Source organism: Galendromus occidentalis, unplaced genomic scaffold, assembly GCF_000255335.2.
Source record: "Galendromus occidentalis unplaced genomic scaffold, Mocc_1.1 scf7180000077500, whole genome shotgun sequence".
Taxonomy (NCBI): domain Eukaryota; kingdom Metazoa; phylum Arthropoda; class Arachnida; order Mesostigmata; family Phytoseiidae; genus Galendromus; species Galendromus occidentalis.
The window spans coordinates 143,180-167,618 of record NW_003805488.1 but is presented as its reverse complement, the minus strand read 5'-3'; the positions used below and the strand labels follow the sequence as shown (position 1 = coordinate 167,618).

General features: G+C 52.1%; 1 protein-coding gene across 1 annotated transcript in view; it reads right to left on the bottom strand.

The window, feature by feature from the left end:
- Positions 1-8,647, bottom strand: part of LOC108864672 (calcium-activated chloride channel regulator 1-like) — a 31,729-nt gene extending 23,082 nt beyond the window's left edge. The window contains exon 1 of the mRNA XM_029112427.1: positions 8,480-8,647. Within this exon, the coding sequence (XP_028968260.1) occupies positions 8,480-8,647 (168 nt within the window). The remainder of the gene's footprint in view (positions 1-8,479) is intronic.
- Between the last annotated feature and the right edge of the window lie 15,792 nt (positions 8,648-24,439).

The window sequence follows — 24,439 nt, the reverse complement described above, 5'->3', positions numbered from 1 at the left end:
AAGGCCGCCGCCGGGGAAAAAATTAAAACAAACATTCTCCAGGATAGCGGGCAGTGGAGAGGAGGACTCCTTACTCGTTTCAGGTCCAGATCTCTCTCTGGAAGAAATCTTCAGAACCCATCCCATGAGCCCGCTCGACCCGGAAGCCTCGACGAGGAACGCCGTCCCGATTGATTCGAACTTTGTTTCATCTTGTGAGCCGTCGAAGCGAGCTCGGTCAGATTCTAGATTCCACATCGCGACGCCCATCCGATGAAGGTGTTCGATCTTCGATCAACACCTTCAGTAAACAGTTCCGCTTTGCAGGATCACTGCTGTACATCAAATGATAGTGCATCGGAAGTCGTTATTGATCGAGTGAGCGATAAGCCTCGATCGAGCGGCCGCTAACAGACCGTCAGGGAACGACCTGTCGAATCCCGACCCACATCTCGATTGTTGGAGCTGCTACGACGAGGATCTCTCCGAGCTGGGAATTCCGGCGAGCGATAGCAGATTAGCCCGAAACGGGCGCCTATTCATTTCAAGTGTAATATTCGCCAAGCCCGAAGTCAACGGATCAAGATATGGCCGAGTGAAATTTGAAGAAAAATAGATACTGAGAAGATGTCGGACACATGAAGAACAGAAGTTTAAACACTCGGGAGGGTCGAGAGGGGATCGAGGCAATGTTCGCATCGTGAAAATCCGCCGTGTCGCATCGGATGCCCCGCTGATAATCGCGTCAAGCTTTCACGACCAGAAGAGACAAAGTACACCATTGAATTTCAGATTCTGTTGCTTCTGCTCCCCTCTCGTCCGCGGGCTCAAGTGAAAGACGCATCTATGCATGCATGTATTCATGTATGTACGTGTGTCTGTCCGCGGACACGGAGAGAAGGCTCGACGATCTCCTTGCCACTCGCCATGACGCAAGACGTCACATGCCGTAGAATGGATTTTGGCGCCATGCTAGCGGGGGGGGGAAAGAGAAAACGACAGGAATAATGCCCCTGGAGGAAGATTGCCGCTACCTGTCCGACGATCGGAGCAAGAAGAAAAAACGGAGCTGCGACTTTCACAATTGGGGCTCGATCCGATCCGGCGCAGATCATCCTCGTCGAGACGACACTTCACACGGTGGAGTGGAGTCGGAGCGGATTACCTCAAATAATAGTGGCATTAGCCGGGGAAAAATCGAGAGAAAGTCACGACCTCTCAGGAATGTTTCGCGAACGACACAGCGCCTACGCTGAGCAAACTTCGGCTCGGGCTTACATTCTCGCCCCAGAGCTCTCGCAGAACCGGGTCTGAGCTCCTACGGTCCCGCTCCTCGTCCCTGGTCCCGGCCGTCCCTTCCCCCCTCAGTAACGGAAGCTCTTGCGTCCCGTACGCGTACCTTGGTTGAAGTCTCGCGTGGAGCTAGGTAAGTCTAGGTCCAGCTCGCGCTCTCATTACAAGGGATCTTGTGCAAACACGAAAGAAACCACATTTGGTTTGCCTATTGCATGCGACGGCGCCGTCGACCACCGCAGCAGCAGCGAAAACGAATTTCCCTGAGGTCGGATTCGACGGGCGCTACCGCTGTCCCGTCTACCGTACGGTTCCAGTGCTGCTGCTGCGACCCCTCCAGCTGCCACTGCACACCGTCGAAAACCACCTGCGGTAGTGGCCCCGGCGCGGCGGCGACATCAGCACCTCACCGATGCGACTACTCCCACGGCTAGCCGGAGCAAACGACAACAATCCGCTCCAATTGCATTACGCGATGCAGGCGGGCCAATACGGCCGTCTGTGCTCGATAGAGCTCTCCTTGGCCTAATGTTCGATTGCCCGAGCTTTACCGGCTGCCAGCATAGCGCAATCAAGGCACCTCTCGCATTCGCTGAGACGCCCTCTATAATTCATGCAGACGGGTGCTGTGCGTTATCGCCTCGGCGAAGATCTGAACAGACAGATTCGAGTTCAGAGTGGCAGACATTCGTCCCTCAGAGGGAATGTCGCTGCTTTCTAAATCCATACTTGACAACACGCGGAGGAGCGGTTCTGAGCTGAGATCTTCACAACAAGCGTGTCGTTCACCGAATCTTATTCTTGAGGCACAACACGAAACGCTCGATATTTGACGCAGCTCTGATTCATGTCCTGATTACACGAGCTGGAAGAGATTTTCCACCCAGGACATATCAGGAGTTTTTTGAATTAATAGATTCCGAGTCTTGTCCGGCCTTGTTCGAATTCGACGTAGATAGACACGGTGGTGTTTTCGAAGACGAGATCACCGAGTTTCTTAGGCGAGCCGTCGAAGGAACGTGTTGTAGTACACATCCGTTCGTGTCGGGTCCTCGGAGCGCTTGTTGCTAGTACGCACTCGCGTATTTACGGCGCTGCGAGGCACGTCACGGAGCTAGGAACATTTCACGGAAGATTTTTTTTTATCCGCGGGAAGCTCGGCTATCGAGAGGCGAGAGCCGAGAAAGCTTCCACTGAGAATCCCAGGCGGACTGATGATTACAAGGTTGAGCCTTGATCACGAACGATGCATTCCGACAGCCATCGAATAGAGAGAGGAATATTTTAATACTTCGGACTGATGATGGGAGACTCGAAACTACACTGAAACTTCTTCGTGCGGTTCGTCTTGCAGCAAAGAACGAAATCGCGTAAACTATTGTGCCGTATAAATAATATTTACTCACTCGCTGATGGAATTCCATGACAATGTATGCATGGCGACATCATCCAGGTCTAAGATCAAGCGAGATCAAAGGGTTCGGGTACATGATTCGCGAGGAAATCACCGATACTGTAACCAGAATGCGTAGGGACAGAATTGATAGGAATCATCCCGACTCGAGAGCTCGCTCGAGACAGGGAGGAAACTATCGCGGATCTAGGTCACAGCGAGGGAGGAACAAACCTTCGGACAGAAGCCTCATCGAGAGACCAATTGGCCGATGGTAAGACTCACGAATAAATGGTGGAACACTCGCATGAGACGTCGAGACGTCGCATGAGACAAACGGCAAGAGCAACGAACGGACGGACAGTCAGTCTCTCACTCACTCAAAAGGTCAAGGAGTCTCAGGAGATCAGGCAAATCCATAGAACACTAAGAACCCCTTCTCGTCCGACAGTATGGCTGTCCAAACCGAGCGACCGACTGACTTCGTCGCCGACCTGAATCCCGAAGTCTCTCGTAGCTGTTGTTGACAACGTCGGCGTCGTTGCAGTTGCGATGTTATTGTTGCTGTCGTTGTTGTTGTTGTTGATGCTACTGCTACTGCTGCTGTTATTGCAAGGTTGTCAGATAGGGTCAGAGAGCAGAGCGAATGTAACAAACGTGGACGTACAAATAGGAAACCGTCGACAAAGATGACGGTGACGACGAGAAAGAAAAAGACCAAATAGCCAAAGCCACTACTTTCACCGCGCTGTGGTCACCTACCGGTCGAACGATAAGACAACTGTACGACAGGGATACTACCGCTGGGATGCCCATAAATACAGTACACGCGCTCTTCATGAATGCTTAATCCCACATGTTGCGGTCGCCTACGCGGTCGGACAGCAGAGATTGAGGACAATGAGAGCCCGTGTGTCCTTGACTCCTGAACTCCCTTTCCCTGAAAACTTCCCGATCGCAGCGAGTACGACGAGTAGAATAAGAAGAATGCGGGACGGCGCGGCTAGCACCATCATGGGTGGCACGTTCCTGGGTGCTGCCTCTCCCCTCGAGACAACTGTCACCGCGACATGCGACGGACGCGCGGGAAGTGAGGATGACTGGCTCGATTCCTCTTCCCCATGAGCAGGAATAGAGATTGAATTTTCGTTTTCATGAATCTTTCATCTATCGGAAGGCTGATGCCCACGATCTCCGAGACGCGATTCGAGGTTCGGAATGTTGAATTCTTCTTTGTCTGGTGGATCTTTCCGATCGGAATGACTCGGAGGGCTTACATTGTGAATAGCTCGACCGGACAAGTGCCGGGAAAAGGGCCGAAGATCTCCAGACAAATTGGGAGAAAATTATCCGTCTCTTTAGTTCGGTATATACGTGACGCAAAAGTTCCACTCGGACTCAAATGCCTACTCGCTCCCTTTGTGCCGTCGCTACGAGTCCGGTTGCGCTCGGACCCATTACTGCATTGCTCGGAGATAAAGCAGCAAATCCCTATTAGTTCCTTCACGAAACAAGCCTAGAGGAGGGCGAATCGAGAGATAGAGAGACGCCGAGAGACCCCCCGACGCACCGACCGACCGAGTGACCAACCGACCGAGCAAGTGACCCACGGTCCCACCGCTCCCGCCGAACTACGCTCGGGACTTGTAGTTTATGTCCGAATAAGTCGAGGGACAATGCAGCGACTGAGACACGACCGGTTGGTTCCGTATACAACACTAGAGAGCGTTTCTCTGCTGTCCTCCCACGAGAACTCCGGACGAAACGATCGACTTATTATTCCCCGTTTTCGGAAAATATTGAAAAAGGCGGATTTCGGCAACTTCGTTTACTTTTTTCACGCTCGTGAGGGTTCGTAGTCGTCGACTGCTGTGCGCCCCTTCCAGAGCGCGCTTGTTGCCTCGACGACGCGAAAGAGTTTTTTTTCTCCCCTTCCCCTCTCTGGAGCTCCGCCAGCGATCAGACGCCGCTTTCGAGTCGACGATCCGGTCCCGAAAGACTCGGGGCAAGTAATGCCACTTGCCGTCGATTGGGAGAGCGAATGGATCGGGGAGTTCTCGAGTGGGGAGGGGGGAATCTTCGGAACCTGGAAAATGAGAAGCACGCTCTTCCCAGCATGGTGGGCGAGAGTTCCGTGGCGTCGTCGTCACCCCCGGTTCCAACGTGTGCCCCGCGTACCTAGCCGTAAAGTCGAGCGGTGCCCCGTCTTCGAACCAAGCAACACGAGCTCGGATCCTCGATAGGTCCTCTGCGGAGAAAGCTACTCGCTCCATTCCCTCGAGCAACTTGTCCGTCAGGGGATGGATCAAGAACCTCTGGCCGCTCCACCGCGGTGCGATGGTTGTCTTGCTCTGCGAAGTTCTCCGGAATGCCTCATTTTACCGGTAAATCCCACACCTTTTGGGAGAGCAGCGGGGCGAGAAAGGGAGTTTCGAGCTCGGGAGTTTAGACCCGAGGCGACGCAGCAGCGGATCCGAAACGGGGACATTGAAAGAAAGTGCCGAAGGGAGAAGAGCGAGGAAAGCGCAAACTTTTTTTTCCAGTTTCACTTCCACTGAGCTTCCCATTGTTGGTCGAAGCGCATTATTTGACAGTTCGCAGTGTGCTGATAGTCTTGATTCAGACCACGTGCGCATTTTACGTGCGTGAGCGACCGGGCGATTCGTTCCGATCGACGGCTCGCTCGGGAGCTTTTAAAGCCGACACACTGCACGAGGGCGCAGCTGCGAGTTTCCTTCAAACGAACTCCGCTCGCCCGTTCATCGCGGCGGGGATCGGCTGGCCACCAGCCCAGTCCCATCGTCCATGCTTCAAAACGCGACTCCGCCGTTCTGAAACATGGGTCCCTCGTCATCGGCTCTCTCAAAACCTCTAATCTGCTACCGTTCCCGGCCGTGTACGAGCTCTCGATATTATCGTGTTCGGAGAGGGATTCCGTAAATTTTTGTTCGAGTTTTTCGCTGCTTGCTCTACTCCGCGGCGCGGGCGAATTATTCAAATCACTTGCTGGGGCGTCTTCGGTCTTTACACGTGTGTGTGTCGTCTTCATATTTGCTCAAGCCTGCTCCCATGCTGAATTTTTCACTTCCCGCTCACTCGACTTTTCCTTAGCTCACAAGAGAGAAAAACGGTAAGCGCTTCGGGACGGGCGAATAATTCAATTCAAGCGTCGCGCCTCTGAGTAGAGAAACGCATTTTTAACATATTCCGTATCTTCCCTCTGAGTCGCTGCGAGCTTCGAATCCATCTCGCAAGCTCCGTCCGGGCTGTTCTTATTTCATCAGAACCGATGATTCCTGAATATCATCCCCGAAGCTGCGCTGTCAAGACGCGGATTCGAAAGTTCAAAACTGGACTCTCTGAACGAACGAACGATCGATCGATCATGCTATTTGATCATTGAAACGTAAATTATCCAGAATTCAATTATTGCGGAGCGGACAAGATTTCGAGAAAACGGAAACCAGTCAGGGGGATACTCGTCAGCCTAACAGACGACAACCTCGATACACAGCACAGAATGCGCCTCCGATCGACCGGATGGGTTTGAGAGAGTTTAGTTCAGCTAACTAGGAGAGGAGAAATCGCGAACGACTCTCGTGAGTTGACGAAGGGCTCTCGTGCCAGATTGGGGCAGACCTTTCTTTATTCTGACACGGGGAATTTTGTGTCACTGACCGAGAAGCGAGGGCTCCTACCATGGATCGCATTGATCGATTCGGAGTATGTACGGATCGAACGCTCTACGGGAAAGGCCGGTGAACACCGAACGAGGAACTAGACCCGGAGGAGGACGGTCGATGCCTTCATGCTCTTGGGTGACTATGGAAAATCAGTGAGGCATGGCTAGGGTGGCCGACGAACGCTCGGGCAGACCAGCGATTGAAGTGGCTTCTGGCGTTTTCTGAATGAGTCACAACCGTTATAAACACCCGTCTTGGGGACTCAGCTCGAGATAACTGTTTACGAGTCCTGAAACCCTTAAGGAGGATTCCGAGAGCTCCTCCAACGGTGACCGCCATCGCCGTAGACGGATCCGTCCGCTGGCTCGAAAAGCGTGCGATAGTTGCTCTGTCTGAGCGGATGTACTGCGTATGATCTAGCGGAAGCTTTCGTAGACGTGCACGCGAGTTAGACTGCGTTCTTAGCGGTGAAATGAAAAGCGACCTGTTCACGACCGCGCTCTGGCCGAGCGGAATTCCCGGTGTCGATTCATTCACGGGATTATTTCGCGTCCACTACATCCGTGTCGCGCGAAGCCTCCGCTCAGGCGAGTCCAGCGGCAATCTCATCCGAGTGCTTCTCCCTCCCGCCGGCATCTCCAGTCGCGATTGGGCAGGTACACGGACAAGCACAGCCGGCGCGGATTCCAGAGGGACATCCCCGTCCTGGAAGCCGAAGCCCGACGCCTCGGCCCGAGAGTCTTCCCCGAATACTCGGTCGCGGTCAAGTAGATTCCTCGGCCTTATCCCCTGTAGGTAATAAATTCAGTCGTGCCTCCCTCGTGTGCCTCCCCCTAATGCACGCGTAGCATCGAATGGGGTTCGCATCAAATTGATTGCAGAATGCGTGATCCAAAATGGACACCTCTTTGAGGGTTCGCTGACCGCGAAGGCCACACAAATGAGATCACAGGTTGAGGTCACAACAAACTCCAGCGTGTTCGTTGTGATTTTTAGGATCGAAGGGCGCCCTAGATGTGATCGTCCGGGCAACCGTCCGCTAGCCTTCCTGCCCTACGAATTCTCCACACCGAGCTCCGAATCACGAACCTCCGAGTTCTCGGCACGAGGCAATTCAGAATATTTGTCTCGATTTCTATTATTGGCGGGACTGACTGTCAAGGCCGGATCGGGGTAGGTTTCCCGAAGGAGAACCTCGACGACGGGCGTCTGCAAAGCCTCGCATGGATGCCTCGCTTTAGGCCAAATATGAGCTGCAGGTAAATAGACTCCACTCCAAAGAGCTCGGATTGCCCGGGGCCTTTTCCCCCACTGCACGTTGTTCTTCGCCTGCTTCGATGTTGACAGTGTCAAAAAACCAATAGTGTCCCATCGGCTCGCTGAGTGACTGAGGGAGTCAGAGAATGACGAGCAGGCCTGAGAGCCGGCCGGCAGGCAGGCAGACAAGCACGCGGACCGGCTGGGTGCCTAGCAATTATCGCTACATTATTGCTCGTGCTGTCAACGGGGAAACGTCGTCAAATCAGGCCTTCACGCCACGCGCGGCCTACATTCTACATCAGGAGGATGTCAGCGAATATTTTTGCCATCGCACTCCATCATCATTATTTCAACCCGACCTCGGACAGCTCTACAACTCGCGCGGATACCGTAACACCTACAAGTGGACAATCACGGGAGCCGGTAGGACTCGCCCCCTACGAGTGAAGTCATTGGGAACACCCCATTCCGCTGCCCGATGCCTTCCGACGAATGGCGGTCAATATCACCGTCAATTAATTCCTGGTGCTATGGACTCCCTGCACGACTGGACTGCTCTCAGGGCTGCCGGAATCACATGCTCGAAGCGTGATTGAAATTTGCGTTCGCCATACATCTGCTATCCACTCCTGGGAAAGACGAAGCCGCAGAGGTGCAACTTGCAGTAGGGAACCGAGTTCAGATCTACGCTCTCGGTATTGTACGAGCAGAACAAGCGAGACAGCATTCTCAACGGAACCTGTTGCATCACTCTTCATGCTCATCACGCAACAGCCCGAACTCTCGGGAAGTTGCGGCACACAACAGGTTGTTGACGATGGGGTCGTTGTAGGCTTTATCCATCAGCTGTTGACAAGGCTCTCAAACTTACTTCTAAATTCGGTATCAGAGTTTTTCCATGGAGAGGATTCACTTTGGGCGAAATCGCAATCACCAAATTTCTGTATGACCCATCACTCTGGTCTACGAAGACGCGCGAAGCGTCTGACCGACTGAAGCACGCACTGGAGATTAGCAATAAAACTCGTAAGAGTTTCATGCTTGTGTCTTTGTTGAGTTCCTCACTGTCTCGACGTCGTACACCGCGTTACTCGGGCGGAAGAACTCGCTCCGGCCGCTAAAACGCCTACACTGCACCAGAAATACGTCCGGCTCGATGGGAAACAGTTTGACTGACTGTCTTATTCATTCACGTAAACCGAAAAGCGCAACAAGTTACGTGTTCTCTACACTTTGGGCGAACATATTCTGCCCGCCTCTCGATTTTGATTTCGGCCAACCCCGACTGAGAAAGGGAAGCAGGAGAGAGCTCTCTCCCAAACATTCAACAGCGTTCGCTCGGGGGCTGTGGCGCCCTCTCCGGATCAAAACCACGGCTCGGACCGACACATGGGGTTCAGAGGGTATGGTGGACCGAGGAGGGAGGGTCGGGGGCTCGTTCGGCAAGGGTTGAAAACTCGAGGAGGAGAGCACTTGGGGGAAGGCCGTCCGTTGACTGTCTAGCTGGAGGAAATTCCACGTTGTTTCAGGTCTTGCCGTAGAGCGTAATCGGGCCCGATTCACGATCGATGATTTGGACGAGATCAACTCGGCTCCGTGAGGGAGGAGATCTCAATTTTGTGAGTTCCATCCGGCCATCCGGTATTCTATGACCGGGGCCAGACTCTGACCTTTTCAACCTACACTATTAAATCAGTCCGGTACCTTTGAGAAAGTGCTGATTCCGGAGACGGAACGGCTCCGAAACGGGATCGTTTGTACCTACGTCGACTCCTGAAGGGAGGCTCTCGCATATGTCGCTGACAGCCGAGACTAAGTCCGGACCGTTCCTCGCTGAAGGGGCCCCGGAGCGGGGATTCTCTCATCTAGGAGGGGAGCAAGGGGCCCCGACCTTCGCAGCGCTCTGTCCGTGTTTCCCAATACGTCGTTCTGGCCCGTATATTCTCGGAGCCTTTTAGCACTATCAGGCGCCGACTGCGATTTCTTCGCGGATTTTCGCGCAGCATTCCATGTCCTTCTTCGCGGACCGTTTTTCCGCCCCATCGCAAGAGATCGGATCGTCTCTGACGATGAATGTCCTATGAATTTCCATAATTATCTCGGTCGACGAAAGGTGCCTCCGCGCCTATGCGACATGTTTAGTCCGAAACACGCTCTCAGTATTTCGGGACACCTCACAAATCCACGATACGCTATCAGGGATTTGAGCCGGCAGTAGCGGCGTGTTAGTTCCGCCGGATGGGGGGATTTTGTCGGGAACAAAAGCAGAGCCTTATCAGAGGGCGAAAGTGAAAGCGGGAAAAAGTTGTACGTGCATTTCGCTGGTTTCCGATGGTGGCTAAAGCGTTCGCTTGCTTTTATGGCGCCGGCCGAAGGAACCAGGGATCAGGTGGCTGCCGCGGTAAAGGCTTAAATCTAATTTGTGTATCTCTGGGCAGACCACGGCCAGCAGGAGCCAAAGACCCAGCTGCAAGTTGTTTCCTCGCAGTTTCTTACATTCAACTTACTCTCGAGTGTCCGAGGAGGAAGACGTCCGGAGCGGCCGGCTGGCTAGCTAACTTGCTACAAGCACTAGTATGTTTGTCCAAAGTTCCTTTTCTTCCGTTTTTTTGTCCGTTCCTCAACCGTAAGCTCATTTGGTTCCCGGTGAGGGACTTCGTATTGTGAGAGACGCTCTATCGTTTTCGATTCAGATGAACGCGCGAGTGGAAAAGATCGATCGCCTATTGAGTCTGTCCTGATCGGATCGGGCGGTGGCGGAGGTGACGAGGGAGTTCAGTCGTCAGTGGGACACTTCTCGGGGCGCGGTAACTCTGACTTCATTCGGAGGAATTTTCGACATTATCTCCGCTTCTTAATCAGCACTTTGCTCCACTGCGTTCGCTGACGTGCAAATCAGCTGCTTGGCCGCTGAGTGATCCCGGAGACGGTACTGCGCTCGGCCATCTTCATGCTGTCAGTCAGACAGTCCAAGAGAAGTTCGAGATAGCGACATCGTCGAGAGAGCAGGGAACCGGTGAAAAAACCGTCAGATCTCTAAGATTTCGACGTTTGAGGCGTCGACGGGTTATGGTTGGTCCCCGATCTGTGCGTAGGTATGTGACAGCTTCACCTAGAAACTCAAAATCCGGAAGAAATTTCATGGCAGTCAAGCAGAGAGACCTATCATGGATCAGGCGATTCGAGCCCGGAGATCCCTTCCGTGATTCTCTACAAGAGCTCGGACAACTCTCGGATTGAGGCTGCTCGCGGCATTTCGGATGGAGTCTCAGTCGACTCTCTCTCGCTTAAGTCCTGATATGCAGAATTTGCGCTCGTCTCACTTTCCTCGGAAACGAGGCTCCACGTTTTCTTCGCTGTAGCTATGAGCGAGTGATTCTCCGATCGGAGCATTGGAAATGAGAAGATTCTTGTCTGAACTTCTGCGGGAACGAGCGTATCATAATCCCTATCTCAGAAGCTCATTAAACCGGGCATGCATGTGGGGTTGTGATGAAGTCGATGATGACTGGAATGATTTCGTATTTTGCCATTTCTCGACAAAATGACGCGTCGTCTTCCGGTTGAGCATCACCACCCACCCACCAACGGTTCTTTCCTCCCAATCCTCTCGCGCACCTATCGGCGTCATCAGGGTAACTAACGACTTCGCTCCACTCGGTGTCGAGACGTTCCCGCCTCCCGCAAATCTACAGAATGCGGGCATATCGATTGAAGATCGACACTCAGTCAGTCAGACACGCTCAGGGCGCACACACACCCGACTTCAGACGCCCTCGGGCACTAGCGTGTCAGCCACGAGCCAACACCGAGCAGCCATCGCGGCTTCCTCCCTCTCATTTCCCTTTTTCCCGGCTTTCCTCTCTCAAGTCTCTTCAGCGGTGGAAGCAACGATCCTGTAGTGGTACGCAGGGAAAAAAGAGCAAACGCAAAGCATGGACAAGTTTCGGATCGGGGCCTCGGGCCACTGAGACAGGACAGAGATAAGTCTATGCAAAGAGAGCAAAAAGAAGCGAGCTATTCCTGTGGGGAGAGTCTCGGTGTCATGGCTCCGGACGGATGCTTGGCACACGGAGGTCTCAAGGAGAGAATGTGGAGACTCTGACTGGGGCTCCGAAGCAGAGGAGGAACACAGGACTGGAATCGAAAGAATGAGTATTCTTTAACATCGGCTCCTGGGGAACTGGATTCAGTGGATTTGATCGAGGGTCTGGAGATGACTTCGGTTTCGCCTGTTCCGAGACTCCATGTAACCCGCAGAAAACAGCTGAAATCGGAAATAACAATCTAGCGGTATCGCTCTGGCATCTTTGTCGTGCGGCATTTGAGTCAGGGTATGAGTATCAAATCGGATTTTTCCGAGCTTCACGCTATGGACGCGAGTCCGGTTCCATTCTTGTACACCGAGATTGAACTTGAATTCTCGAAATCTGGAGTTTCCGGGACGATCGGTCGATGGAGATTCGTTCGAGATGGAGCAGCTGGGGAGGAACACCTGAGATTAAGCAAGCAGGGCTGACTGGTACGAGACAATCGGAAACAGAAGGTGGAGAGGATGAGTCAAAGGACACGCCAAGAGTCAAAATAGAGAGCAAAGAGTTCGGCGGCGGCTGAGCGAGAGGAGAAAAATGTCGATTCCTCACTTGAGCAAGCTGCCAGACAGCCGATGTCGTCAGCAGAACTGGGAGTTTGTGTGTTTTTGCTGGCGTTATCGGAAAATTTGAATTTCGTCAAGGTATGAATGAAGCCGTTCCGAGGCTCTCATCCCTCCATGATTGCCTCGCAGCCGGTCCCCGTCTTCTCCCGGGTCTCGTCTGACCCTCTCTATATCTTCTTTCCCTACAGACCGTCGCTTCTATTTCACTTCTGGCCGCTCTCGCTCCTTTCGCGAGCCCAAACTCCTCGTATGCCCTCGGAGCTCCTCCGTACTACCGCCACGCCGTGCCTAGATACTCCAGTCCTGTCCGCCCTTCCACAATCTCTCCTTCACCTCGTGAATCGTCTTTTCCGCCTGCGACGCTCGTCTTCAGAGCTCTCGGGGAGAAGAAACGGAATGAGAGAATCTCTGTCCCCCATTCCTCAAGTGCCTGGAGGTTTGCACTGTCAGCGGGTTTTCAACCTTAGCCGCCGCTCATTATTGAATATAACACCTTTCAACCCCCGACAAACTCAGCGAATCTACGAGCAGGGCGGAGCGGTATTGAGCGGGAATACCGAAGAGTTGGAGGAGGAAGATATGGATCTATACAGATTTTTTTCATCTCTCGAGCAGCGACCAATATCTGAAGTGCTTATTTGAAAAACCACTCCGAACCTCCGCCCGACGTGCTCTTCGCTCGATTCTCCACCCGATTCATGAGAGAACTTTCTGTTTTTCCCGATGCCGTTTTTTCCTCGTCGGAAGATTAATTGGAATCTTGGGTTTCCAATCCACGGGAGTCGCATGGATTCTGTGAAGGATAATCCACGGAGCTGTGATGATTTATCCCAGAATGAGCCATGGTGAAACGTTTCTCTCCATATTCACCCTCCCGGTTTTGCTTTCGTGGCTCGATCCCCCCGCTGGGTTATCTTGTTCAGCGCCAACAGGTTTCGAGTGGCCCGACACTTCGAGTGATGGAGTTTCCACAATCGACTACAATTCGCAGACGGCTAGCGATCGAGGACTGATGAGAATAAGAAGGAAAAACGTCGGAACCGTGCGGGAAAAATTTTCGTCTCAAGGGTTCTTACCGAGAACTCTAATCGCCGCTGTACTGGCATCAGGCTGCTCTCCATTACCCATTAGGTACATTCAAAATTCATCGTCACATGCATGAACTCCCGGTGAGAAATAGGACAGTCCAAATCATTCAACTGTCTGTTGGCTCAAAGGTAGAGTTCCGGAGAGCGGAGGAACCTATTGAGAGGGTATGACCGACTGTTCCTCGTTCGAATCGAGAGTCAAGACGCATTGTGAATTGTTATGACTTCTTAGGTATGTCATCATTGGTGCTGTGGTTTTCGCCCAACTCCGCTTCGTTGATAAATGTTTTCTGAGGAGCTTCCGGTACCAGAGAAGATTCCGGGAACAGACCGCAGCCGGGAACCCTCTCGCGCTTTTCGGAACCTCAAATCAGACTTGTACGGAACGTTAGAAGTATAAAGGATAAAGTTTATTTATATTTGATTCGATTTTCTGCTTTTCGAGTGGACATGGAACGGGCTCTTTCAATAATTGACGATTGCCGCTACCGTTTGGCAGCCTTGTTCACGAGTTGTTCCCACCTCTTCGGGGAGGAAGTTCCCGATGTGGGAAGCGCCTTTTCAGTTTCTGTTAGAAAAATTGGATCGGAGAACTTTCGTTTTCTCGTTCCTTCCCTTAATTTCCTGTCTTATTCGCTTTCTCTCCGTTAACTGCGAACTGACTAATGGGAAAATGAGGATTCCCACGCTCATCTATCCAGAAATCTCCCAAGATTCGCCCTCTTCGGAATTTCTTCTGTTATGTTCCTCGTTTTCTACCTCACTGTGTTGAGACGTGAGTCGGCGGAGTCGGTGGGAAAATTGTCGACTGATTGCCACTCCAGGAAGCAGCAGGCGGGCGTTTGTTAGGTTCGTTCTCGTCGAAGCTTCTTTTTTCCAAGCATGTGTCGGCGTGAAAAGAGTGAAGACTGGCGGCTCCGCTGCAAACAAGAACAGCTACAACATGACAGCGAGTCCGGATTGAAAAATGATTTTCTACATTGAAAACGACCCAGCGTGTTCGTGACCTCCGGAAACTGAAGGGATCTTGTGAATCTGTGACTTTTTGTTGAATTTTCTCCATCCTCTTGATAATTTGATGTGTTTTCCATGCAGATTCGGTGGGTCTTCGACGCATCGCATCGCTTCGATAATAGTTATGCCATCGACGGACGGCCCGATCGGTAGTCCGAAAGCTATCGGCGCACGAAGTCATGGTAATCGCAGAGCCGCTTGATGAATATTCATTTCGGCGCAGCGTTGCCGGAGTTTTCCAGAAAGCAGTTTCGGGAGTCCTGAACTCGTGGAGTTCGATCAATGCTATGAAAACCAATCGTAGAAGAGAGCGCCAAATTAAGGGCCATCCCCTAGAAGAGATGAATGGGTACATAGGAAGACATGAATTGGTATAAGCGGAGGCATAGATTGTCGATATACGTTTAGGTTTTGACGGGGTCGAGCTCATTCTGCCGATCTCAATCCGTTGGACCGACATTGGATCGCACCGTGTGCCTCGAATGCACCGGTCAGGATCAAAAGCACGACAATCGAAATGCGCCGAGAAGAGGGGGACAGAGAGCAGGGGGAAAGTGAAAAACTGACGCCGTCGTTATCAGAACATAAAAGAAAGCATCAAGTTAGGAGGTAGGAAGTCTCTTAGTTTCGATGGTACCCGCTCGACCCCTGTTCAGTTTAAACTTCGGGGGCAGGTCGAAAGGCGCGCCTTCCTATCGTTGAGCTCGACCTTTCGTTGAAAAGTGGAGCCCCACAGGACGAAACGACGTCCTAGGTACGGCATTCCTTGACTCGGGCTAATTTCTGTTCTGAGGTTCATCCGTGAGGACTGAGGATGCAGAAGGGTCTCTCCATACTGATGACTGATGGGGGTTTCTGAAAATGAACCGGTCATGGGAGAAATCTTCTGCGCATCCGATTCCGCGGAATTCGAAAGAAACTGCTACGGAACGAAGAGGGAACGCTGCCAGACGCAGGACATTGCTGCTAAGGAGCCGGATGACATACGCGAGAAGCTCTCCAAGTAAAAAAGACGAACAACTGTAGGTGTGGTTTACGGCGGAGCGCCGAGGAGGAACACGGCCGACCGAACGAACCGACAATCCGAAAGAGTCCCCGCTCGAACGAAAGACTATCCGATGCCAGCTCGCCCTTCTACCACATCTACCAGAGCAACATCTTAGCAGATAGGCAGACGGGCGGACGGGCGGGCGAGAAAGGAAGCGACAGGTTCAAGTCACAAAAAACTTTTTCAAGTCCCGTATGACTCCAGAAAGAAATAGAAGAAATCGGCGTGTTAGCTTTACGGGTGGGGCGAACGACAAGCGGGCGGGCGGGCGAACCGACGAGCATGCGGAGGTAAGCAGCCAGGCGTCATCACTCTGCATCGGCGCCGCAGCACGGCTCACAGGTGGACAAATATCCGAACATACGCTCACGGAGAGACTGAAAGAAAGTAGGCGAAGAATTCACTGACTGAATAAACGCCGGAGGTGAAGGGAACCAACAAAGATTTGTGGATCCTGCGAAAGCGGGGCAGAGGATTGAGATCAAATGCTGTCGAGACGCCCGTGAGAAGTGAAATAGCGGAAGATCAGATGAATCGCTCAGACGCTTATTTTAATTTACATTCTCGATTCTCGGTGCGGATCCCTCTCATAGACGATCTGGCTCGGGAAAATCAGGGAACAGTGGGAGGAATATGGTGTATCGAGATGATCATCGCCAAGATTGGGACTCATCGAGGTAAGAATGGCCCGGAGACACACTTCTCATAAGCTCTAGGAGCACGGGAACTTTCACCCTCGAGGATGGTAAGCTGTCCTCCGTTTGCGCACCCATTCGGTGCTCGGAGGGGATTCGGTAGACGGCACCAAACTTGAGGTGAGGTAGGCAAGCTCCATGAAGTTTCAAACAGGCACTTCCACCCAGACGCCAAACAAGTACCGAGGGAGCGTATTCATCGATAAGACGAAAGCTGCTGCTGTTGGATGTTGCTGATTATTTATGAACGTTTCGAAGCTGCTCCTCGATAAGTGCGACCCCACCGTCGTCGTCACCATCATCGTCAGCAGCAATGGAAGCGGCATCGCTCCCCCCGCACGAATAAATGTATGAAAAATTTTCACGCTTTATCTCCCGCTGTTCCCCGGCTCGTCTGACCGGGCGACTGGTTGGATGGATCCTTGGTTGGTTTACTCGTTGCAGGGTGTAGCTTATCGTTACCAGGAATTCCCTGAGCCTAGCGCGTGTGAAGGCGAGCTCCGGCTGAGGTTTTCGATACCGAAACATTCAGACAACCTGCTCGTCAGGTTCTTCCGAATTTCCGGAATGATTCGAATTTCAATATCCCTAGGATGCGGGAAGCATGAAGGGGAGAAACAGATGCGATTTTCGGATTTTGAGCAGGGTTCTCATCGTCGGTCAAATGGATTCCTAACGGTCGTTTTCACGGAGCCGTTCCGTTTACCCAAACGAATCCATCGTCTCGAGCTGTATTACTCTGAAACAGGCCGCTCAATTATTCATCCCTTCGCCTGTTTTCTATTTCAGCATTGGTGTTCCCGCTTCTGGCAGCTCATGTTTCGTGAGTCAGATCGCTCCGGTCCGTAATGACTTTAAAGTTGCAAATCATCGATGGCACTCGTTTGCCGGGACAGAAGCGGATTTCCGAGCCAAGCTGACTGAAAAGAAACAGGAGCGAATACAGAAATAAATGCGCACAAGCGAAGCCCGAAAAGCGAAGCGCAACAAAAGCAAAATCGGAGCGGCAGTCGCTTAGTCGCCGAAAACCATCAGCAGCGACGGGGACGACCAGGAGCCCGAACTCTACCACTCGAGAACCGTGAGATAGAGCGAGAGAGAGGGGTCGATAGAGGGAAAATGAAGAATCAACTGATAGAATGGGACTACGACGACGACGTATTTCCATAAAATGCCCGTTAATTTCGGATCATGTTCGCTAAGTTTGTGGGTGCGGCCTCGCTGAAGCGCCGTTTGGTCTTTCTTCTGCTTCTGAGACCGCTCCCGCTCCAACGATGCGGCTACCGTTGATGCGCTTCTTCTGATGTTTCTGTCCCGTTCCATAGATGGCCAAAAACATTCTCTCAGAGAGAAGAGCGACTCCGCCACCTCTCGATGCCGTAACAACACAATACGTCACCAACGCTCTGAGCGCTTCGGCTCCTGGTATCACAGTCATTACTGTGGCATCGGGAGAAACACTAAACGAATCAAGCTCGGGAATTAATCGACGTTGGCCTAATGTTTATAATCGATTTTCTCTTCTCGTTCCCGTCGCTTCGCGTCCATCGTTCACCGAGGTATGTCATGAATCGGAGCGTCCCGCTATCGTACAAGAGAGCGGCGCTCGACGTAAAAGCGAAAGTACTTTGTCATTTCATTTCTTTCGCGAGGAAAAAGTGGTGCGTCCTGAAACGAAGTCAGAGTATAGCATCTTCCATTCACGATCCCAATCCATGCGAGAAAACGATACGCGAGCTTGGGAAAATAGATCCACACTATCCTTGCATGTTCATACCGATTTACGTCATCTGTTTCTGCCCCTTATACCCTTCCATGATTCGGCTCGCTTCTCCTTCTGATTGACTCGAGGTCCAGATTGAATTGATTCAGGTGGGATGGAGCCTGAATCTAGAATCTAGAGCATTGAGGAAGCACCTTCATAAACCGAATATCCTTCCGTTTGGTTGTCACGAGTTGCTGACATGCTCTCAGGGAAGCCTTTGTTCTCCACCGGCAGACAACTGTCTCACATAACTCACCAGCAGTGAATAATGCGAGCCTCGTGGCAGTGTGAGCATTGTCGAGGATACAACAGCATCTTTTTAATCGTTGAGCCTATTTTTGAATAAATCATAACAACAATATGATCAAAGGGCTATTCATTCTCATTACCTCCGGCTACTGGGAACATATGCAGGAGCGAATCGTCTTCAACTTCTCGAGAACCTCCCTTCCCCATTCATTCCGTCACTACCGAGACGGAGGTTTTCACCGGCCACGAGCGAAATGTCATCCGTCTCGCCGTCTTCATGTTCGGAGATCCCCACGGTCAAGAAAACTTGATATCTTTCCAAGATAGGGAACAGGAAATTCGGGAGATGGAGCGAATTTGGCGGAGGTTCTGACGTAGAAGTACGTAATTATGGACGCTGGGGGGTATCGGTATCAGCTGATCGTCTCCCCTGCAAGGCTGAAGACGAAGTTGTCGACGCGCCCGACACATCTCGCGTACACCCGCATGAGCGCCGCCGCATGGCCACCTCACGACCGAACTGAATCATTCAGATGATAAAAGCCATATGGACAGGATCCGGGGATTTTGAATAAATCATGGATGATGATCATAGATTGAAACGATGAATCTATCATCGATTTGCTTCGTTGACTTCATCGCGCTCTTGCAATAAGTCCCCTCGAGCACGTTGACGTAGTTCTACGCAACCAACAGGTTTGGCATCAAGCTAAACCAGAACTGAATTTCTTCTCTCGTGCATGCCCCGCTCGCTTGTTGGGGGAAAGACATCATATGTACATCGTGATACATAAATGTGGACTGAGAGTATTTCCATACGGACCAAATAGCTATATATCGAGTCCGAAAATGATTTATAGGTGCACATGCTTCGGATCCCACGTGAGTCACTGGAGCTTCGACGTCGCATAGATCCCTTCATCCATCGCTGTTGCGGGCGAGCTCCCAAGCGCTGGGATGACAGGCCAATTAATGCTAGAGCCCTTCTATTCTTATGAACGCAGTTGTAGTCGTAACAAAGGTTGACCCGCCGCACCGCTTGCTCGGGTGAGTTCCCTCCCGTTGTCTGATACGAATGGAACGAGCTTGCGGTCCTGCTGAAATGCCGAACGATCCCTTTGAACTACCTGGCTGTAAGGGCGAGCGACAGAGAGAGAAAGTGTGTGTATCAGCTTGTATGTGAGGTCGTCGAGTCAGATAAAGAAGCTCTCACTGTACAGTGCATCGGCGACCGGCTGATTGGCTGCTTGAGGTACCAGGCAGGGGCACTTTAGACGATAAGCCCTCCAGCTACAAGCGCGGTAGCACAATGAACAAAGCGACGACTCGACGAACACACGCACTCACTCACTAGCGCATGGACGCGTGCGCATATGGGGCAAGCTCGTCAGCCGGAGACAGCGGGAGCCGCGGCGGAAGAGACCGAACGTAGCTCGCGGAACTCCATATGACGATTTCTCGATCCTTATACGGTGATCTTCGCCAACCTCGGCATGGGCATCGCTCGAAGAGCTCTTCAACCATACTGTGTCCCAATGATGCTTTCGAAGAACCGGATCCGAGCACGTCCAAATACATGCGCTAACTTGTCGATGTACGTATACTTGCGTTAGAAATGACTTTCACGGCGACGTGGCTTCATCTGTCTCGTAAGCTATGGGATTTTCCCGAGTTTCCGGAGTTCTGGCACGTGACGGAATCGAGAGGGAATCATTCGATGAAACTCAATCGAAAATTCGGCTTCCAAAATATGTTCGTCCTCTGGATCTGGTTCACTTCTGAGTTTAAGTGGGGAAGATCGATAGGACCGATAGTTCTTGTTGCTCCTGCGCAGCTTCCGCGAGGGAAGAATGAGAACCAGGCCAGACGGATATGGTGGTTGCCCCCGGCGGCTCTTTGTTCGCTCGAGAGGCCCAGGGAATGCGAAGCAGCATGGCCCGAAGCATTCGAGCAACAGTCCTCAAACTCTGGCCCAGACGAGACTGCATTCCGGACAGGGATTGTAGACCATTCAATGTGACTTGCATTTTTGTCCAGTTCAACCTTGAGCGCTAGTATCGCAAGGCCGACGCGACGATTGGAATTCCTGTACGAAGATCGAATCTATCGCACAGATGTTCTCGAACAGGTCAAAGAGTACAGGTGCCTGTGTCGATGCGCAGAGCGAAATTTCATCACCGAATCGTCTCCATCCGACTTGCTGTCCCCGTACAAACTAATTCAGAGAGGTACGGTGTGTGGAGCAGCATCGATGATGGCAATGTCGCGTTGGCAAGTGTCAACACGAAACGCGAGGGCAAGCTGTTTCAAAACAGATCGTTCCGAATGAGAGTTCATTTGCCAAAGCTGTGCGAGCTCATTAAAGTCGTCGCTGATTGATTCGCGAGCTAGCACCCCAGAGCGGAGCCGACTGGGTTTCCGCTTAGTAGTTGACGAAGACGATGAAGTCTATGATCATGATGATGATTATTGGCTTCACCCAGCGGGTCGCGACCCTTATATCGAGCTCCTACTGAGCGCAGGAGAGAGCGATGAGGCTAGACAGTAGTAGTGGAAGCAGCCGCAGTCTTCAGCCGCCCGCCGTTCGATGCCTAGCGGGCCGCTAACTGGTCGAAACAAGGAGACGACGATGACGACGCTCGCTCACGCGCCCTCACCCGCGCTCGAGCTCCGATGAACGAGAAAATCGAACGAAGGACTCGGATCCAGGTGGGGAGTATTGTCTGCTCCGTTCTGAGCGAGAAACGGTATTAAACAATCAGACACGCTGTCTGGGGCGCGCATGACAGCGGAGAGCTCTCTATTAGTATTGACTCGGAAACAATTCAGCTCATCAGACGGAGCTTTCCACTCGAACGGACTCTCAACTCTTGAGCAGCGCCATGGAATCCGCTTTCGGGGCTCTCGTTGAGCAACTCGAGTGCGTTTCTTAACGATAGAGGAATTCTGCGAGACTTATACAGCCGCCACCAACACCGCCGCCTCCGCCACCAAACCGAGGAAGGCGAACAGCGGGGATCTGGAGAATTTTAATATGCCTAGAAATTGCGACATCCATCGAGATCGGGGCGTCCTCAATTCCGCTGGACACGAACTTTCGCTTCGAGAACTCCTCCCGGGAGCCGTAAGCGGCTGAGATTGGTGTGGGAAAATCTCTCCGCTCAAATTTACCCGCATGAATTTCTATTTTCTCGACGAACGCGGAGTACTTCCGGTTCCATTCTTCCAGGTTCTCAAGCATTTACAGAAATTATGGGCTCCCCGAAATTTCGTAGTTCCGTGCAGCGGACCCCCAGACGCTTCATTCGGAGTCCACTCCGACCCGTATTTGCGATGCTCACAAACGGTGAATAAGCGCCGACCTCTTAAAGACGCCGGAGCAGAATGCGTTTCCCGTCAAATGAGGAGGCATCAGAGAGTCAAGGCCGCCCGTGAAAATTGAGTCGGGCCGAAACCGCGAGCGACCCGAGAGGGTTCAGCGGAGAGGGTCCGAAAAAACAGGGGTGCTGTCGCTAATTTATGCAAAGCCGGTCTTGCTTAATGAGTTTAAGACAAACGGACGCATGGCCAGGAGGACAGACAGATGGGCGAGGGGGACGAATGCAGGACGGGAGTCAGAAGACCGAGCGAGCCAACGGATGAACGAAGCAAAAAATTGTTGGCAAACTTTGTTCCAGTCTAAGAACGACGGCGAATCCTGCAACCGGCTAAGGGTTAAGCGACCTGCCATCGTGTGTGGGTGTGTGTGTTATGGGGCCTAATTATCGTCAGCCAAGCATTCAAATGGTCGGGAGCTTGGTCGGTCGCTTGCTTGCTTGCTCTCCTCCATGGGTGGAAGGATTGCTAGTGGTAGGTGGCTGTCGACGCCTAGGGCTGCTGTCTAAAGTAGTCTTCGTTTGGAGGCCTAGAAGGTGTCAGCTACATCGCTGAAGGCCTCTTCTTCCGACTGCAGAGCTTGTGAAGTTTGTACTTCTTATAGGAGACGTATGCATGCAGAAAGATGTTATCCTTCCTTCCTTCCTCAGCTGCTTCTGCTTCTTTTTACTCCTTCGGTCGACCCTTGTTCCCCCAAAGACAGGAGTTCGCTTCAAGTTTCTTGCTTGACGGGTTCCCGGAGCCAGGGAAAGAACTCTCTTCGACGAGTTCCTACCGTCAGGTTTTCACTCATCCAATGAACGTCTATTCCGAAGATGGAAGAAACAGCTCCGAATGCTTTCGCCCGGCTCGAGTATCATTTTCGGGCATCGAGCATTGAACTGAGCACTTCACTCTCAGCTTCACTTCAATCGCTGAGTCGTCCGTTCGGATATCATGCGAGCTGTATTCATCACAGACCAAAAAAATCGGGCTTCATTAGGCGGGCTAAATACGGTGTGAACTGTGAGTCGTTTTCGCCACCGACGACAGACGACATATGGGGGGCGATCAACAGTTGACTCGGATTCTTCGGGAGGCAAACATTGGAATGGAGAAAGCGAACGATCGAGAGACGGGGAGAGAAACAAAGCACCCGGGAGCAGCCCTAGTCACGATCGAGAGTTCGAGCCCCGGCCGCGACGTCTCGATCGCGTCTGATCTAAAGCTGAATCAACAGAGAAATCGCTGTTGTTTCAAACGAATGAACCGGATGGGAGAATCGGTTGAAGCGCTTCTCGATCCGATCGCTCCCGTATCGTTTCCGTATCGATCCGAACCTTCAGGGACTCACTTCTATCGCTGTCTTCTGAGTCTCGTTCTTTAACCGTCTGCTCCGAACAAATGTACCAGATGGCTTACCTACAGCACGATCTGTCCCGGGTGGAAGAGCCGACACTCGCGAGGAAGAGACCGGGGCGTCCAAGACCCAGGCTCGACCTCTGCTCGAGCAAGCTTGTTCGGGATGACATGCTTACTAATGGCAGCCCCGAAATTTGAAACACGGCTTCTTGACATCGTCTTACACGATCCTCGAGGATTGTATCGCCGCGTTATGAAATGGAAGAATAGAAAGCACAATGATTGGGGCGAGGGGGTGGTGGAGGGGGGTCGAAAGAAACTCTCGAGGAGTCGTCCGAATTTCGAGAGCTTACCGGCTTAATCCGCCCCACTTTTTTGCTCTCGATTCGTCTCGAATAGCTCGTCTACCTCCGACACTATCTCCGGACTCCCGGAGAAGGGGATTCCGAAACGACTCGGTTCTAATGCGATTAGCTCCCCTAAAATACGGGGAAAATTGCGGTTCGTTCCCGACTGCCTCTTCGGATGGATAGATTTCTTGCCGACTAGTATGCAACATTGGAGCTTGTCAGCGGAATCCCAGTCGTCCTCTCGTTGTCAGTTGAGCTTCCAGTCCTCCGATACACCTGGAGTTTTTTCGGAGCGAATCTCCGATGCTTTTAGCTACTCCAAGCCATTAATTCATGCATTAAGAGCGGAGTGCGTTGGGGTCGGGCGATCAATATATTCGAAGCAGCGAGGAAGGATACTGAGTCTTGATCTACATTCAAATTCTGGAGCGGGGATTTCACGCTCCAATGTAGTGAATGAGAAAATCGGCGCACTCAAACCTGAATCCGCACTGCGAAAATGGAACAGCGGAGAACATCGACGTGCGGTCGCCACTTCGGAATCGTGACGAGTCGGCGGACAAGTTCGCGAGAAAGAAAGTGTCGCTTTTTTTGTCTGAAAGGCCGTCGGAGAAAATAAAGCGTCGTACGACCTCTTAATACGGACATTGACGATCGGAGGAAACGGAGCAGCACGCAGGCGGGCGACTGAGCGGGCGGGTGAACGGGATGGTGTCGGGAAGCTGACTTCGGAGGATAAACCAGTGTTCCGTTGAAGATGGTGTAATTTTTCAGGATTACGTCTCTACCTTTCTTCTCTCGCCTCCTACGGCCGATCCGTTTCCTCCCTGATGAAGTTAAAGTCTCGAAAGGAGCGGTCGTGATCGAAGAAGAGCTTTGTGCTTTCAAGGAACTAAGTGTTTGAGCCGTTTTCGAATATACCACAGAAATAATGGGAATCGGATTTTCCCGATTCTCTTCACTTTCTCATAAAGCTGCGGTCTGTTGTTCTCACCGAAGCCGTTGAAACGATTGCCATTAATCATTTCTCTTGCTCCATGAGTCGAAAAACCACGGAACGTCTGCATTCCGCTGCCGGACCGGTTCACATTTCGAGATTCTCGACCCTGTCCCTCCGGCGACTCTTGGGGGGTTTTCCGACTCTCTGGCTGCTTGGAGTTGCTCTCCGCACCTAGGACGCAATCCTTGCGAGATCGGGCGAGTTTGCCGGAATGTCCAAGTCCCTTCACTCGAGCAGCAGCACGGGCTC